Source organism: Tetrao urogallus (assembly GCF_951394365.1).
Source record: "Tetrao urogallus genome assembly, chromosome: 5".
Taxonomy (NCBI): domain Eukaryota; kingdom Metazoa; phylum Chordata; class Aves; order Galliformes; family Phasianidae; genus Tetrao; species Tetrao urogallus.
This window is the reverse complement of record NC_136818.1, coordinates 29,065,237-29,082,064: the sequence shown is the minus strand read 5'-3', so window position 1 is coordinate 29,082,064 and position 16,828 is coordinate 29,065,237. Positions and strand designations below refer to the sequence as shown.

General features: G+C 38.3%; 1 protein-coding gene across 1 annotated transcript; it reads right to left on the bottom strand.

The window, feature by feature from the left end:
• Window positions 1-3,035: 3,035 nt before the first annotated feature.
• Window positions 3,036-6,173, bottom strand: PDC (phosducin; the record flags this gene model as incomplete). Its single annotated transcript, XM_079535671.1, has 3 exons — window positions 3,036-3,563; window positions 4,263-4,423; window positions 6,113-6,173. The coding sequence occupies 3 exons, from the start codon at window positions 6,171-6,173 to the stop codon at window positions 3,036-3,038; spliced, it is 750 nt and encodes a 249-aa protein (XP_079391797.1).
• Between the last annotated feature and the right edge of the window lie 10,655 nt (window positions 6,174-16,828).

The window sequence follows — 16,828 nt, the reverse complement described above, 5'->3', positions numbered from 1 at the left end:
TTGTTAGTTGTAAAGTTGAAGTTATGGAATAATTTTATACAAACTTTATTTCTCTGCTTGTCTTTATTATTCTGTTTTTTGTTTGTTTGTTTACAGTGTTTAAATCTATGAAATATGAAATGCTTCACTTTTAAACAGTATTATTTTGATGTGATCCTTCCTTCTAGAGCTTCTGTCTTTAATCTAGTATCAGAGACACCACTGATAGTTTTCCCACCTTCATTTTTGTCCGAAGCAGTGTATGTGAACACATGTAGGGTTCCTGCCACTTTGAATCAAACGGAAGAATAAATTCATATTTAGGAAGCAGAAAGGGTTCTCCCATTGTCTTGTTGAAACATTTGCTGCTTGCTATTCAAGAACCTTTGCAGTAGGGTGGTGTTTGAGTCAAGTCTTGCTTTATGTTTTCAAGGTTCTATTTTTTTTCTTTTCTAGCAGAAATAAGGATGTGATCAGAACTTTATTTGAAACTTAGTCATGAGCTGTTAAGGCTTGGTGTCACATTTCTCTTTCTTTTTTTAACTACAGATTGACAGAAATCCTGCTTAAGCATGTTTAATCTGTCTTTTAAATTGGAGTGTCAGCTTGTTTCTTACAGTGAGCTATTAATGCATTTTCTGGGATGGTTACTGTTTGTAAAGCGGTTTTATTTTCAGTCTGATTTCTCAAAGAAATGAAGCTTATGTGATTAGACTGCTTAAGTTCATCTACCAACTTTTGAATTAAGTTTGATAGAAGGAAGAATTCTCAAGAGTGTTAAGTTCCAACCAATTATTTGGAGACTTTCCCGTGTGTGGATTACAAAAATCTTTTATACCTCCTGTTTCAAATATTTCACAAAAAAAAAAAAAAAAAACAAAAGCAGCCAAACCCAAGATAAATGTCTTGATACACAGGAAGCTAGCTGTATTTGTGATGGACAAAATATAATTGATTATTTTCTGCATAACCTTCTATATGATCATGTGATAGTAGGTGTATCTATAATTTGTAGCTTTTTGAAAAGTTGGCATGCTGATGCAAATGCAACATTAAGAGGAAATGAAGATGCTAGTAACTGAGGAGTAAGCATCATGCTTGATGAAGAGAGAAAGGGTCTGGTCTAAGGAAAAAGACTGCTGTCAGTTTTATCCCAATCAGGGGTCTGTCAGAAAAATGTATGGTATTGTGTATTTGTTGGTTCTTCAGAAATTTATGACACAGAACTCATGAAATTTTGAGAAGATAGTCTTTGACCTCCTCGGGGAATAAAATCCTGCATTGTTTCACATTTTAAAGGAGCTGATGTGTTGTTAAGATATGAAACTTCATTCTTATTGCTTAATTTATGCAGGGTAAGGTTTTGAATACTCTGTTAAAACATAAATCCATGGCAAAACAATTTTGAAAATAAATTCAGAAATATTTTGATAGCCATTAAAAGTGGACGCTTTTTAAAACGAATCCGAAGTTTTGTTCTAAACATTTTATTTGAAAAGCTATCTTGCTACAGCAGGTTTTTACAGGGGAATTTTATCTTTTTTTTAAAGTATAATAATTTTGTTGTGCAGATCTGTTGGAAAGTGGTGTAACTTTGGTTTACCCTGTGAATTTTCTATATGAATGAAAAGTGGAAAAAAATGTGTTCAAAAGAGTGATCAAGAGCCTGCTTTTAAGTCATGCAGTGTGGGTTAGAGCACAGCAGTAGTTCCTTGATCATAGAATCACAAGGTTGGAAACGACCTGCAAGATCATCTAGTCCAATCGTCCTCCCATTACCACTGCTACCACAAGCCTCTAAACCATATCTCATAGCTCCTTGATGCTGAATTGTACATTCACACTGATCTATGTTCAGGCTCTCACAAGGAGACATTTCCATGATGGAATCCTGACCTGAAGAAAAACTGAATCTTTCACTCTAAAGTGGTCAAAATGTGAAGCTAGCAAATCAAATAGAAACTGGTAAGTAAATCTGATGAGTGCCAGAAGATTTTGGTAATATCAGACATTATCAGCAAAACTGCAGTTAAGATGCAGATATCTCTGTTTTTAGAGTAAAGTTTAGCCTTCAGATTTGCCACTTAGCAAAAGATATTATTGAAACTTTACTAATGTCTTGCTGCAAAAGCGGAACATCTTCACATGGTGCAGAGAAGCAGTGAGTAAGATGTGTAGGGAATCTACAAAGTGTCTTCCTGAAATCAGTTTTAAAATTGTTATCAGCAGTATCCTTTTCTTTAAAGATAAAAACTTGAATAAATGAGTGCTTTCTGATACTTCCCACATTTTTAATGTTATAGATTAAAAACATATTTTGCACTTCTCATGGCAGTTTTTGAAAGCTGTTAAGCTTTATTCAGAGTTATTACATAAGCACAATATACTTTTTCAGTAGCTTGCAAATATTTTAAATAATACAGTTCAAAACACGGAGAAATGATGAACTGAAATTAGCTGGTAGGTTGTTTGTGTTAGCTGTTGTATTTTCACAATTACTGAGACTTAAATGCGGAAAATGGAGCAGTGTCCTAGGTACCTAAGCCATTTAAGATTGCAAGGGCTTCAGGCTATTTGTTTGCCCTTAAAACTAAATGAATTGACGAAGTCTTGTTCCTACTGAAAGTAGTTGGGAAAGTGAACCTGTGGAGCCAGGACTCTCCATAATTTCTGATGATGGAGATGGCTTTTCTTGTATGCACAGGCACAGATCAGTTCTGTTCCTATTGATGTGAAGTCATTCTTGTGCATAGCAGAGACCTGCTCAAGCCCTTGATTTTTAATTTTGTGCTTGCCTAGTTTCTTGCAGATCACCAGTATCATCTCTTGTTCTTCCTGTTACTTGTGCCTGGTGTAGAAATAACTATGTACATTGCTGGCTGCTGTATGTGCTTTGCTTAAAAATTCATATGCTAATAGTTAAGGAGTATTTAAATATGCATATCTCAGAAATTCTTTAGGAAGCAATGACAGCCTTCTCTAAATGAGGTGGGTATTACTGAGATTGATATATAATGTGCAGGAGAGAAAGGGAAGGCAGCGAGGACTATGGCTTTCTATTCAACATCTTGTTCATCCGTGTTGACATTTCCCAGTGCTGGAAGCTCCCTTTCAGGTAGCAACCCATACTCGTTTAGGAAAGATTCCACATCCACAGCAAAGAATTCCTCATTGAATTGTTCAGAAACGCTGATGAAATTGCTCAGAAGCTCTCCGCCCTTATAGATGAGCAGAGTGGGAAGCACTTCGTCTGAGAAGCGATCTCCAGCCCCAGTATTAGAGGCTTTGATCTTGCAGAACTTCACAGTAGTGTACTCGGCAGCAAGGCAGGTTAAGCTGCTGTTCAGAGCATCACAGCCCTTGACGCCGTCTTCATAAATGTGAACAATGACAGTGGTAGTTTTACGTTCTTTTTCAATGGCTTCCAGGAACTGTTCTCCATTTTGCAGCTCGCACAGATAGCCATATTTAGGCCCGAAACTCAGCCTTTGGTGCATATCCTGCATGCAGCGCTTACGGTATTTTTGTAGGCAACTTTCATCTTCTTTCTCATCATTTATTAATTCATACTCCTGCATACTCATCTGTGAATATTGAGAGAGTACTGTATGAGTAAGTGGTTGTTTATTGATAGCCAAACAGAAAGATAAGAAGTTGCTATCTAAAGAACACTGCATAGAAAGCTTAGCTAGAAGAACAACTTCCTACAGTTTCTTTCATGGCTTCTGAAGAGATAGGTATGAAGATCCCATCCCATGACTTTTAAGCATATTACAAACTTTTAGTTGCCCTAACCAAAGATAGAGTATTAAAGCAGGGATTGGAGAAAGAAGGGTCAAGCTCTCAGAGTCGTGTGACTGTTGTGAAGTGTACTGCTTATTTTACAGAGCTTAAAACCTTCTGGAGAGAGAGAGGGCTAGACAAATGGTTGGGTCTGTGTTTTAGGTCAAATGCTGTTGTTCTCTTGGCAAGTCAGTCTTTTCTCTTTGAGTATGGTCTTATTCCTCAGTGGCACTATGTATGTGCATGCCACTTTGTGACCGTGGTATGGTCTGTGGCCAAGAGGATGCTTTGTATTATATTTACAGTATAAATACAAAGTAAAGTTAATGTCAGTAATTCTGATTTGTTTGTCTGATATGACATGGTATGGTATGTCTGCTAAGCTGCAGAGGAATTAAGGCTGACGATTTCAGGATTTTCTTGTTTATGGCATTGTGTGTTTTATATAGAATCAAGATGTTTTTTGTTTTTTTGTTTTGTTTTGTTTTGTTTTCTCTTACCTTACGGCAGAATCTCTCTCTGGTATCTTTATCATCTTTACTGAAGGACCTGTGTGGTGAAGACATTTGTCTAAGAATTTCTTTCTTGCTCAAGGGTAAGGAGTCTTTATCTTCACTTTCTAATTTAAACTTTCTCCAGTCATTGATCACACCTTTGGGCCCTAAGAGAGAAGTTGTTAGATGAGAAACTGGTGGCAACAAAAAGCTTCCTTAAGTTTGCCCTCTATTCGCTTGCCTACCTATGCTGCAGTTTATCCACCCCTTTTCCCTTCAGAATACTCTCCAGGAGGGCTGAGAATCAGAGCGTTACAATCAGTGTATTCATTAGCCTCCAGAAGAGGTGATCTAGTTTATATCATTATCATAAAAAATATTTTAGTGATCTACATGAATAGATAACTAGGATGAGGTTGTGGAAATTTTTTAAAACTGATACCTTGGCGAAAGCCAGTGCTTCATAAATGTGCATTTGCCTTTCCTTATGGACAGGGTCTGAATGCATACCAGGCACAAGGAATTGGCATTCATTGTATAAGTGAGATCCTGGAGCCCTCAAGATTTTATTTATTTTTAAGTCCATGTATATTCCACTGGAAGTGTAACCTGTAAGGCAGTGGTCTAGTAACTCTCATGGTAATGCAGATCTTGCTCTTTGGAACTGGTTAATTGAATTGGTTAAATTTTGGAGTGGAGAAGGGAAAAGAAGACATTCATTTCAAAATTCCTATGTTGTTTTGTCAAAACAAAACACTTAAATTTGCACCATAAAGTAAAACCAAGGAATATTTGAATGTTTTCAGAGATCAAGTTTACTTCTGTGGAAATTCAGGAGCGGCTAGTTAAGCTCTCCCACTCATGAGAGAGAGTAGCGTTGCCAGTTGCTAAGAGTCTGTTTTGGATTAGATTTTGATATCTTGAAAGGCAGCTAAAAGCAGTACACCCCCTAGATGGAAAGGAAAGATGAACTATCTTTTGCAAACAAGATTCCAAGACAGGAATTAACCTGTAAGTCTTGGCATAGTGATAACGCTTTAAGTATACAGTGACTTGATTTTAAAAATTATTTAGAAGCCTAAGTATTGATATAGTACCCTACATTTGACTCTTTGAAAAATGCCAACTTAGCCAACAGCAGCAAGGCTTCTTGGGAAAGAACCCTAAAAAACAGTAATTACAAGAGCTACAAGAGTTATTACAGCACAAGAAAAGAAGCCTTCAGAGCACAGAGAGGAATGCTTATCTTAAAGCATATATAGTTACCTGTTAGGGAGATAGGATGCAGTGATACCTGTCCGTAGAATTGAGTGCAGTGACAGTACTCATGAAAAGGCTTAGTGATCAAGCACTGGATTAAAAAGAATTGTGATTCCAAGCAAGAATGCCTTTAAAGCTTTTAAATGCTATGCTGTGTTTGCCAAAAGAATCTATAGATGCAATTTCAGCACTGAATGTTCCTTCCAAAAGAAGGAAAAAATAATTCAGCCTTTATTGTGGAACCTTGTAACCTTGTTTTTTTTTCCCCCAAAAAGAAGAATGGCAGTTTGTTTGTCACTGAAACAATAAAACAACAAGATCTGCATTGGGCAATTGCTGTTGGAGGCTTTTTCAAGTGTCTGCATTTGTCATTTGTTTGAAATGTGAAGATGACTGTCACAGAAATTGGTTTGGTATTACCTGCCTTCCCATGAGAGCTGTCACTTAATCAGAAATATATTCTCAATGGATTTGGAGCCTACATTTCTGTTCAAGGACTTCAGCATCCCAGTTAGTGTAGATGGACTCTAGGCTTCCTTAGTGATCAGAGGAAGTTTTGCTTATTTTTAGAAAACAAGTATAGTCAGTTTTCTTGCCTGTGTGTGTTGCTTGTCCTTCGAAATCTTCTTCCAAACTGGTGTTTGCATTTTCTTCCATGTTGGTGACTGGAGTAGAAGATGCTGCGGGTTCAAAAACAAACAAACAAACAAAAAAAAACACAAAAAAAACAAAAACAGGATAGAAAAGGGATATGTTTACAGGAGGATAGCACGTGATGTATAGTTTCCTGTAGCAGTTAGGTGTCAGTGAAGGTCAGAATACACATAGGTGTAGAGTTTATTATGCTGTAAAAAGCAACTGGGATGATATGTCAATCTCTTCTAAAAGATCTATGAACAAACACTGAAAATGCCTAGGCTGCTGATTCATAGTCATCATAGGATATTCAGAGCATAGTCTGTATATAGCAAAGACTTGCTTGTAATCTTTTCTGCAATGGGACTCTCTTCCCCTTGAAAGTGGAAACCTATTAATTATCCATTCTGCCAATGTCTTCATTTTTAAGGATTGCCTGAACTGCTCATTTCTCATACAGAGCATGCAGCTAAGTACTTGTACCTGTTGGGCAATGGACTTCAGAATATCCTGGAGTTAGACTGCTTGTACTGGCTCATCTGAGTTTTCAAGGAACAGAAATTATTATATAAATTGTTTTCTTCTACCTGTTCTATAGAACAAACCCAAGAGCAAGGCACCAACCATAGAATACAGTGATACAGCAGTGCCCAAGCTGTACACTTTTTTGAGGAGTGAAGTAGAACCACTGCTCTTTAAGGGAAGAGAGAGGTTTCTGTGTGTGAAGAATTCAGAAGATGAGTTTTGGGTACTGCCAGAGCATTACAGAGCAGCAGGATTTGACGAGACCATTTGGTCTCATCTGGTCAAGGTGGTGTTTGCTGTTTCCTGATAATCACAATTAATGTTCTTGGGGTCTTGAAGCTTCCACAAGCAGATCAATTTTCTGTGTCAGAAGGTTAAAAACGGTTTCATTTGTAGTTGAAAACTGTAATTTGTCACTGTTCACAGGAATCTTAAGGCAGACAATTTGAGTATTCCCATTTAGTCTAGACCAGGTCTATTAAGTTTTAACTGTTCATGTGTTAAGGTAGAATCTTAAAGCAAATCCTAAATTCTTGGCCACACAGCCAAGAATGGCATATTTGAAAGCTGCTGATGAGTTAGACCTGAATGGCTTCAGTGTGTTTCCAGTGTGCACAAGAGGATATACACCTTCTTTTTTTACCAATTAGCGCCAAAGGACAAAGTGGAATGGTGGCTGAGCAAGACACGAGGGATCTGATTCTCAGGTGCATTGGGATTAATTCTAATTAGTAATTCTAATTAGTAAATGTGAGTATAAGTCTTTCCACACATATGTTGCTGGTGATTAATCAAAACAATCAAAATTATTTTGGGATGAAAGTATATAAGAAACCAGTAGAAATTCTTTATGTAGGTATATCTGTAGGTAGGTCTTTGTGCATAAATCCTGTTACTGGACCCGATTTTCTTTCATAAAACCACAGAATCATAAAATCACTCAGGTTGGAAAAGACCTTAAAGATTGTCAAGTCCAACCACAACCTAACCATCCTACCCTAACTCTATCAACTCTCTGCTAAATCATGTCCCTGAGCACCACATCAAAATGGCTTTTAAACACATCCAGGGATGGTGACTCAACCACCTCCCTGGGGAGCCTATTTCAGTGCTTAACAACCCTTTCTGTGAAGAAGCATTTCCTGATATCCAACTTAAACTTCCCCTGGTGCAACTTTAGGCCATTTTCCCTTGTGCTGTCACCTGTCACCAGTGAGAAGACAACCAGCCCCGCTCTGCTGTAAGCACCTTTCAGATATTGGAAGAGAGCAATAAAGTCTCCCCTCAGCCTCCTCCCCAGACTGAACAGCCCCAGTTCCTCCAGTCTCTCCTCATAGGCCATATTCTCCAAGCCCTTCACAAGCCTTGTATGCCCTTCTTTGGACCTGCTCCAGCACTTCCATGTCCTTTCTGTACTGAGGTGCCCCAAACTGAACGCGGTACTCAACTTTCAGTTGATTTTGAATAGAAATATGAAGCTAATCCCTTCTCACATGCAAAACGGAAACTCCTTCCTATGTCAGAAATATACAGCTTTGTGGACATGCTAGCTCAAAGCCTTGGAAGTCCATCTCAACTCTTACACTGATATCTACAGGAAGCTGTGCTGTGTGCTGATGCTGAGGAGATTTTTTCTTCTATGAGGAAAGAGAGGGTTTGATAGTGGAAACTGACTGCCTAACAAATGAAAGCTCTCTTTAAAACATACATCGGTGATCTGTTGTGCCTAATAAAGCTGAAAAGATTAGATGAATAATAGCAACACAAAGTTGCATTTCACCACTCTATTGAAGTGACATGAGGCAATGATCCTAGCAATATGCAGGCTGGTAAGCTGACCACAAGCCTGGGAGATGGGAACTCCTAAAATTCTACTTCACAGCCTTCTACTGAGTCAGACTATGAGCCTGGAGCAAGTCATGCAAATTATTCTTCTTTCCTCTCAATGAAGTTATAAATATTTATAGTTTTTAGCTTGATGTGGCAAGAATCAGGCTGTCCAAGCCAGGTGTTTCCCAGTTAGGCACCTGAGGACACACACATTTGAACATGTAACTGCAAGGAGATCCATGGGAAGCTGCATTATTGGATCAGTTGTATCTTCTGTAATACATACTCTTCCTTCCAAAATAGCAATCATGAGGGTAGGGAATTCTCCTGTGTCTTAGTGAAGTACTCAGATGTGTTCTTTGTTGTTGGTGGTTTGTTTTGTTTTGTTGGATTTTTTTTTTGGGGGGGGGGAGAGGTCCTTGAGGGGTCTGAGCATGCTGTATTTCCCAAGTTAAAAATAGGTTCCTAATATTTGGATAAATATGAGGATGCTGGTAGCTGAGTTCTGCCAGCTGTAAAGCATGTTCTGCAAGTGCCTCTGGTTAGAAATGTGCCCAGCCATTACCTGTACAAATTTTTAAGATTGAGGGCAGCAGGATGCTGAGATAGTAAAGCAAACAGTGTAAATCCACATGGACGGACCAGAACATTTGTGTTCACTTTCCCAGCTGTCTGTGAATCCCAATTAGTTGACTGACTGTGCTGTTTTTCAGGAATTTAAGGTCATGTGTTAACACAGTCCTCATAAACCTGAATTGACCCTACCACCTGGTGGATGGCAGAGCTGGAAGGCAGTGGTTAGTTGCATGGAATTGTGAAGGTGAGAATTATATGATCAGTGGGGAGTTCCTGCCTTGTGCCTGTGCACAGTGGCAAAGCGCTGTTCACATCTCTCCAGAGTGCTCTGCAACAGTGTAATTCTCCAAGCTTTTCAGTGATTACACAGGTGTGATCTCTTCTGAGCAGAAGCTGGCAAACATAGTAATACTGGGTAGCTTTGTACTTGGGATATAAAGACTGTAAACTCAATTTCACTTATCTTCTATTACTGTTATTAGAATGATTGCTCCTGTAAGCCTACAGAATTACTGAGCTTCTCTACTTGTATATTTCTTATTTTTGGGTCATGAGGTCACTGGAACCTATTAGAACTAGGAATTGTCACAATATAGCCCGTTAATTTCAGTATCGTGTGTTTGATGGAGGCTGCTGTGAAGGGCATCAAAGCCACATATGTGAAAACGTGTTCATAAGATGGTTATAGGTAATACATAAAAATAATATAAAAATAAAATTGCCTATGAACTATGAAATTTACTGGACTTGTGGAAATGGAAGGATGAAAAGTAAATGGTGTCCTCTAAAAGATATTTGTCAGTGAGATGTAATTCCATGTTTATATTTTGAGCTATGTGTGATGGTTGGTTAGCCAGCATGTGCATCCCAGGTGTCAGGTGAGGCTCTTGCCTCGTGAAAAAATTCTTCAACCGCACTTCCCTGTATCCAAGTGAACTTATCAGGCAGATGGGCACCTGATAAGCAAGCCAAGAGAAGTAGGTCTAGACTTAAATGCTCAAGTTGAATTTAGAAGAAACAAAATGATATATTCTGAATAATATCTTAAAAACTGTAGTCTGCACACTATTTCAAATAAACTGGCAGTAGTACCATAGCAACTCTATAGAATTTTGTGACTTCAGTTTCTTATGTCAATATGCATTTTCCTGCAGGAGTTCACCTTTCTGTGGTCTTTGTCCATGACAAAATAGTGGAAATACAGAGACAGAAGTGAAAATCTTGTATTGTGAGATCTGAAGGACTCTGGTCTCATTACATTCTGTGCAATCCAATAGTGAGATCTGAACTTCCTCTTCTAGACTGTGTTCAAATGTTGCTCCCAGACAGTTTCTAGGAAAGATCCTGACTGTAACTGGAACACTGCATCATCTCCATCATGTAGGCAGTGGTAATTTTCCACTATAGCAGAACCAAGAGCCTTCCACATGTGAAACTGTACCTGCTGTTGGGACTGGAGGCAGCAGGTGCCTTTCTGTGCTAGCAATAGTGACAGATTCCTAAAGAGACTAATCCAGCTCACCAATGTCATTGAAGCTTTCACAGTAAGTGCATTTTGTGTGCACTGCAGGGTGTGATCTGCAGCATGGAATACACACTGTGTGTTTGAGGTTATACTTCCACAATTTGGTTAGTTAGGATGCATGTGCTTTAGCCCTGGACATAATCCACTTATTGCTACTATAATTACTATACAGTTACTATCTTTGCAAAATATTGTTCATATTTTGCTCCATGTTCTGTATGTTGTAGTTCTTTCTGTTAGATAGAATGCTTAATAAGAAACTTGGAGGGGGGAGGTTGAAAGCACAAGGTTGAACCAGCTGGTTTCTCATAAAAAAAAATAATAATCTATCCTCTGTCATGTATGCAGTTAGATTTGCAAGTGGCATTAACATCTTTATGTAAGCAAAGGCAGTGTCAAGGTCTGAGGTCAGAATTTCAGACGAGTTGTGAGCACAATGCAGAGGGAGCGGAAAGCCTTAAGCACTTCTAATCACCAGGCGCAGGTCATTGGTGGTGTGCACTAAAGCAGATAGCTGCTAGCCAGAAGTGCCTGAAGAAGTAGCTACAGCTCCCTTTATATTCAGTGATGCATGATACCTTCCATCTAGGAGGGTAAATTCTGTTTTCAGAGCCGACCTTCAGAACTTTAGTCACCCTGCATGATTATTCGCACCAGTGCAGTGTTGCTGAGACTTGTGATAAAGACTTAGATGGGTGGGTGAACGCTTTAGTGCTTAGCTGGTGTGGTATATCACATAGAGTTACACATCACTGTGTCTGAGAGAAAAAAAAAAAAAGTCATAATGCTGGAGTGGACCTTATTAGCTTAAAGAAGAGGTTTTATGAGAGGAAGAAGCCCAGGAGGGCTTGACGTAGAAAGCTGTCAACTTCACTGTAGATTACTGTGACTGATGAGAGGGTGATTGGATTATTTGTTCTATCTGCTTTGGGGCAGTTACGTTGTTCTTTATCTGTGAGACGGAAACATTTGAAACAGGTGCAGTTCAATGTTTCAATTATCTTTAAGGCTTGGTCAGTAAGAAAATTCCGTAAATTCTCAATGTGCCCTGGCTTCATAGCACTGACTTAGGTTTAAAATCACAGGGTAAAAACGTGTATACTTTTTTTACTTTTTTTTTTTTTTTTTTTTTAAGAATTCTTCTAAATTAGACCTATAATTATGCATATGAAAAGTAATTGAAATGTTATGGATCATGTTTTATAGTTTGCCATTTGCTTTCATTATTCACTTACGCAACTGCAAGTTCTGATTGTCTTTATAAAATTAAACTTTTTATTTCTGGATTTCACTCTGAAATGGAGAATTAGCTCAACTTCTTTTACATCAGTCTACTTCTCCGTAGTGTCACTATGTCCTGTAAGGGGAGGTGGAAGGCAGGCATTTTAAAATTGCTCTTGGTTTATTGTTTCAGAAAGAAAATTAGTTAAGTTTAATATTATCAAATTAACAAGATTAAAAAAAAAAAAATGCACAAAAAAAAAAACAAAAAAAAAAAACCCACCCAACAAACAAACCCAAAACCACAGAAGACCACCCCTCCCTCCCCCAAAAGCTAAAAGCTAAGCAGTAAATGCCCTGAAATTCAGGATTTTACTTAGAGAGCAGCCAACGTTTTGAAATGTAGATATCTAAGGTAACAAGCTTCAATCCATGTTTAACCTCAATGCTTGACTTGAGTTGTCCTGCAAAAGTCAGGGCAGATGTTTCAGTTGATATTAAAGTATATATTCAGATTCTGAACTCAAAACATCTGTATTCCTGCTCGAATTAACATATTCCTGAAAGATTTGATGGAGTTTTTTGCTGAATGACCCCGAAAGCAGTACCCTGCTGAGGGGGGTTTTTCAAGCTCAGTGTTTGGCAGTGCATCTCATCCCTGTGTTTTGTCTAAAATCTATTGCGTTTGAACTAGGATTCTACAGTGATTGGTGACAGGCATTCAGAGAGGCCAAGGAGCAGTTTTTAAGGCAAGACACTGACATTGGTTGAGAAGTTAATTGTGAAGGTCTAGAAGCAGAAGTGGGCACTTCAAAGGGGCTCGTACTGTTCTTCTCTGTCAAGAGAAAGGAGCCCCTGCAGGGAGGGCTGGGGGAATCTAAACTTGTGAATTTGAGTGAATCTCCACTGACTGTTTGGGGTAATGTTTGATTGTGATTGCCTGTTAAAGCTCTGGATGTGTGAGAAGTTGCCTGCAGAAAGCAGCAAAATAAGTTTGGCTGAGAAACTATCTTTAATTCTGATGATTTTTCTTCTTAACTTGGTTAAAGGTTGTTTTTGTTTGTTTGTTGTTTCTTTTTAATGTATATTTGTAATTGTAAAAGTATGTCAACATGCATTCTTGCTTTTGCTTTTTTTGTAGCTATACTTTGTTACTATTATCTGCAAAAGGCAGGATTGACCTTGCAATCGGATTTGGTATAAAGGCTGGGTAAGCATAATAAGCAGCTTTATTGTCAAATTTGATAGAATTAGGCAATTGAACAGAATTTGTTTACATCTGCTTTGAATTTCACATTTTCTTAATTCCTGGCTATCTCTGACCATCCTCTGGGATATGTGAAGTTTTTGTTTGTCACGTTCCCATCATTTGAGATGTTGTGTTAGCTTGCAGTTTTGATGCTGGATAACAGCAGTACCTTCCTCTGGAGCAGGACTTAGTTGCCCCAGTTGGAATTCCCTCTGAGAAAGAAGAACAGAGAGCAACTTGTAACACTTCAGACAAGCGCTCTTGAGAGTATTTATTAACTTCTTGTCAGTTTTATTAAATTGATGTGTGTTTCGTGGTGATTATCTAGCATAAGGTAAGGCATTGCAGACCAAACAAGAATGTGCTCTGTTAAGGAGACGATATTGATGAAGGACCCATCTTGGACCAGTGCTCTCAAGAAGCTCATTGCTGCCTTGGAAGTGTTCCCTTAGGACTGACAGACCCAAGCAGACAGGCTAACTCGTAATGGCAGAAGTGTTTTGTTTCTGTCCTTACTCTAATATAATAGCTTCATCTTCAGTCATTAAAAGGTGGAATGTTTTCCTTTCACAAAGTAATAAGCTTTGCTTCCTGGTTTGGAGGTTAATTTCCACATTTATCTTATCTGAGAAGATATACATGTAGAAGTGGTGTATGTTGTAAAGGCAAAAAGGACGCCTGAATGGGATCAACATGTCCTAAATAAGGGGAAAAAAAGTTTCCTCTGATGAACTATAAAGCTGTGTCAGTTAGATGTATGTTTTTTACTTGGATATTTACCAAATAAAGTTATAATTGTTTAGAAGGCATTTAATTGAATGGTGGATGCCCAAGTCCCATTCCAACCATCTGCAGCTTTACAGTGCATTGGGCTGAATTGTTTTTCCTTTTCACTCACATTATCAGATATAACACTGTCTCCACTATATGATTCTGACACTCTTGTGGCAACTACAGATACATGAAATAAAACAAGGAATTTATAATTAATTTATTCCTCATGTTACTTTAACCAGAAGATGAGAGCCAAAGCAGACAATATGATGTGACTACAGGGAGCACAGCAGAGCTGTAATTTCAATAGGATTTACATTACCTAGTTTATTCCTTTCCTGTACAGCTTTTTATTTATTTATTTATTTTACCATTGGTATCATTCCAGTGATTTCTCATTTTTCTTCAGCTCCCATGATAGATTCTTACTTATAAACAGTGAACTTTTGCCAGCAAAATTGTAAACAACCTTACATGTGGCTTATAAACCTGCTGGAGATTAGAATTAATGTTTGTGCTTTCTTTACAGACCAAGACTAAGGATACTGGGAGTGTAGTTACATACAGTAACTAATGCATTTACACAGATTTTCTCTGAATGCGTAAATGAGTGTCACAATTTAGAGAGAAAACTGATGACTTAAAAGACACGCTTTTCCTATCCTACCCCAAAAACAGAGCTTGCATAAACAGCAGATTGAATTATTTTCCTGGGACTTGAAATTATTTATGTACGGCAAAACTTCTGGGCTAAATTTTCTGTGTAGATGTAGATGCTCCTAAGACATTCGTATGCCACAGCCCTATTGTGAAATTAATTCTGAATATTTTAGCCTTTGCCACGGTCAGACTGTAGTTATATCAACTTTTAATACACTAATTTCATTGCAGTGGTATTTTATTTTTTCTGGAAAGTTTCTAACGTATTCTCCTTTCTTGTGTTGAGATGCATCAGCATCAACAGAAAATGGCTTGTTGTAACACGAAACATGAGATATCAGGAAGCTTATTTGCCTAAGGCAGAGCAAGGGAGAATGAGAGAAGGGGGAAAACGAAAATGAAGGGAACGTAATTATCTTCTCTGGAAAAAATCTTACTATGCATTCCTGTGATTCATTTCAATCTCTTCTTTTATGCACGCCAGCCCAATGTGTGCACTAATACAGTATTCAAATGCCAATTTACCTCCCAGTGACAAAATTTGGAGAAAATTCGCTATTATGTGTCACCTACGTGATGTGAAAAGAAGCAATGCTTATTCAAAACAGAAGTAACAGTATTGCTGTCCTAGGTATGGGCGAAGATATCTGAATTTCTTTGTTTTTTTCAGTTCTGATTTCATGAACAAGCTGACAGAGTACTCAACAGCATGAATTTCTGGTGAGTAAAATAGGAAGTGAATTGCAAATATCTTAACACCATGTTCCTTGTCATAAAACCCAGAGGCTGGCATCTGGTCCTACATCCCCAACTTTTGCAACACCACTATGCATAGGTTTGGTGCAGCTGCTTCAGAAACCTGCTGCAGAATTTAGGTACTTTCTGCAAAGTGTCACAGTAGTTCTGCTTCATTGCTGCTGTAATAAAATCAGCCAGGTCCTCATCTCTTCTCATAGCAGCAGCTGGTCAAGTAATCAAAAATGTGAGATCAAGAGATAGATAAATGTTCTCAATGTTCTCATGATGTTTTTTCTTCTCCCTCCAGATGTGATTATGCAGCAGAACGTAACACTTGGTTAAATGTGAGCTGCTGCAGGCATTTGACTGTAGACTTCAAATTAACTGCAGCAGACACTGGAGGTGGATAGAGTAACAGACATATGCAGCTTGCTGTATGTCTGAAAGGAGAAGAATTCTGTGAGCTCTAGGAGTAATAAAATCTGATTTTCTAGAGGATTTGGTGTTTAAAAGCTTTTTGGCATGGTTTCAGCATTTGAAGATTTTCTGCCTGTTCACCAGTGTTGAAGATGTAAATGCATGCTAGATTGCTCTCCCTTTGGGAAAATTAAGCTCAGATGCAAAAGCCTAGAGTACCATAAATAAAAAAAAACAACCCTATGCTATTACTGATGATCATGACATCAGTTAATTGGATTTACTTGATAAATGATTGCTACAGCATTAACTCTCCTGATAGAACAGTTCAACTATGAATCAGTTGGTAAGAGCCTCATTTATTGATGTTACAACATGATTTCTGAAGAAAATCAAATGATAATTCAACTAATTAACAGTCAGTAAACACTAGATAGGTCTGTGTGACATCAAGTAATATCTGTATTTTATGTATTGTAGGAGAGTCTTACGTGGCTTATCAGTGTTCATACTGAACAAAGGCTTATTACATTATGAAGTTCTAAAATTACTGATATCTCGAAGACATTTCAGCTCAGTGGCCTGAAACCCTTTTGGACAGAAGCCAGTTTTAGTAGACTGAACGCCACACTATTCTTGACAGGATACAGGCATGGATATTGGTAGCAAAATTTTGCTTTCATTGTGAGGAGTGAACATACTGGACACCAAATAGTGCCTGGACATGGCTGTAGCAAGGGCACTGAGGAAATCCCTAAGGTCTAATGGCACTATATTTAGAAGTAGGATAAATGGCTGGCATGTTTCCTCATTTGATGGAGCCCGACTTTAGCAGGAGCAGGGAGATGGCTGTCTCTCTGTACTTGGTGCTGGTCAAGTACTGTGTTCAGTTTTGGGCCCTCACTGCAAGAAAGACATTGGTGCCCTAGAACATGTCCAAAGAAAGGCAATGAAGCTGCTGAAGGGTGAGGAGTGGCAGAGGGAACTGGGAGTGTTTAATCCAGAGAAGAGAAAGCTCAGGAGAGACATTATTGCTCTCTTACAGCTACTGGAAGGGCTGCTGTAGCAAGATGGGGGTTGGTCTCTTTTCCCAGATAACTAGTGGTAGGACAAGAAGTAGGGCAATAGACTTTTAGTTGCACCAGGGAAGAGACAGGTTAG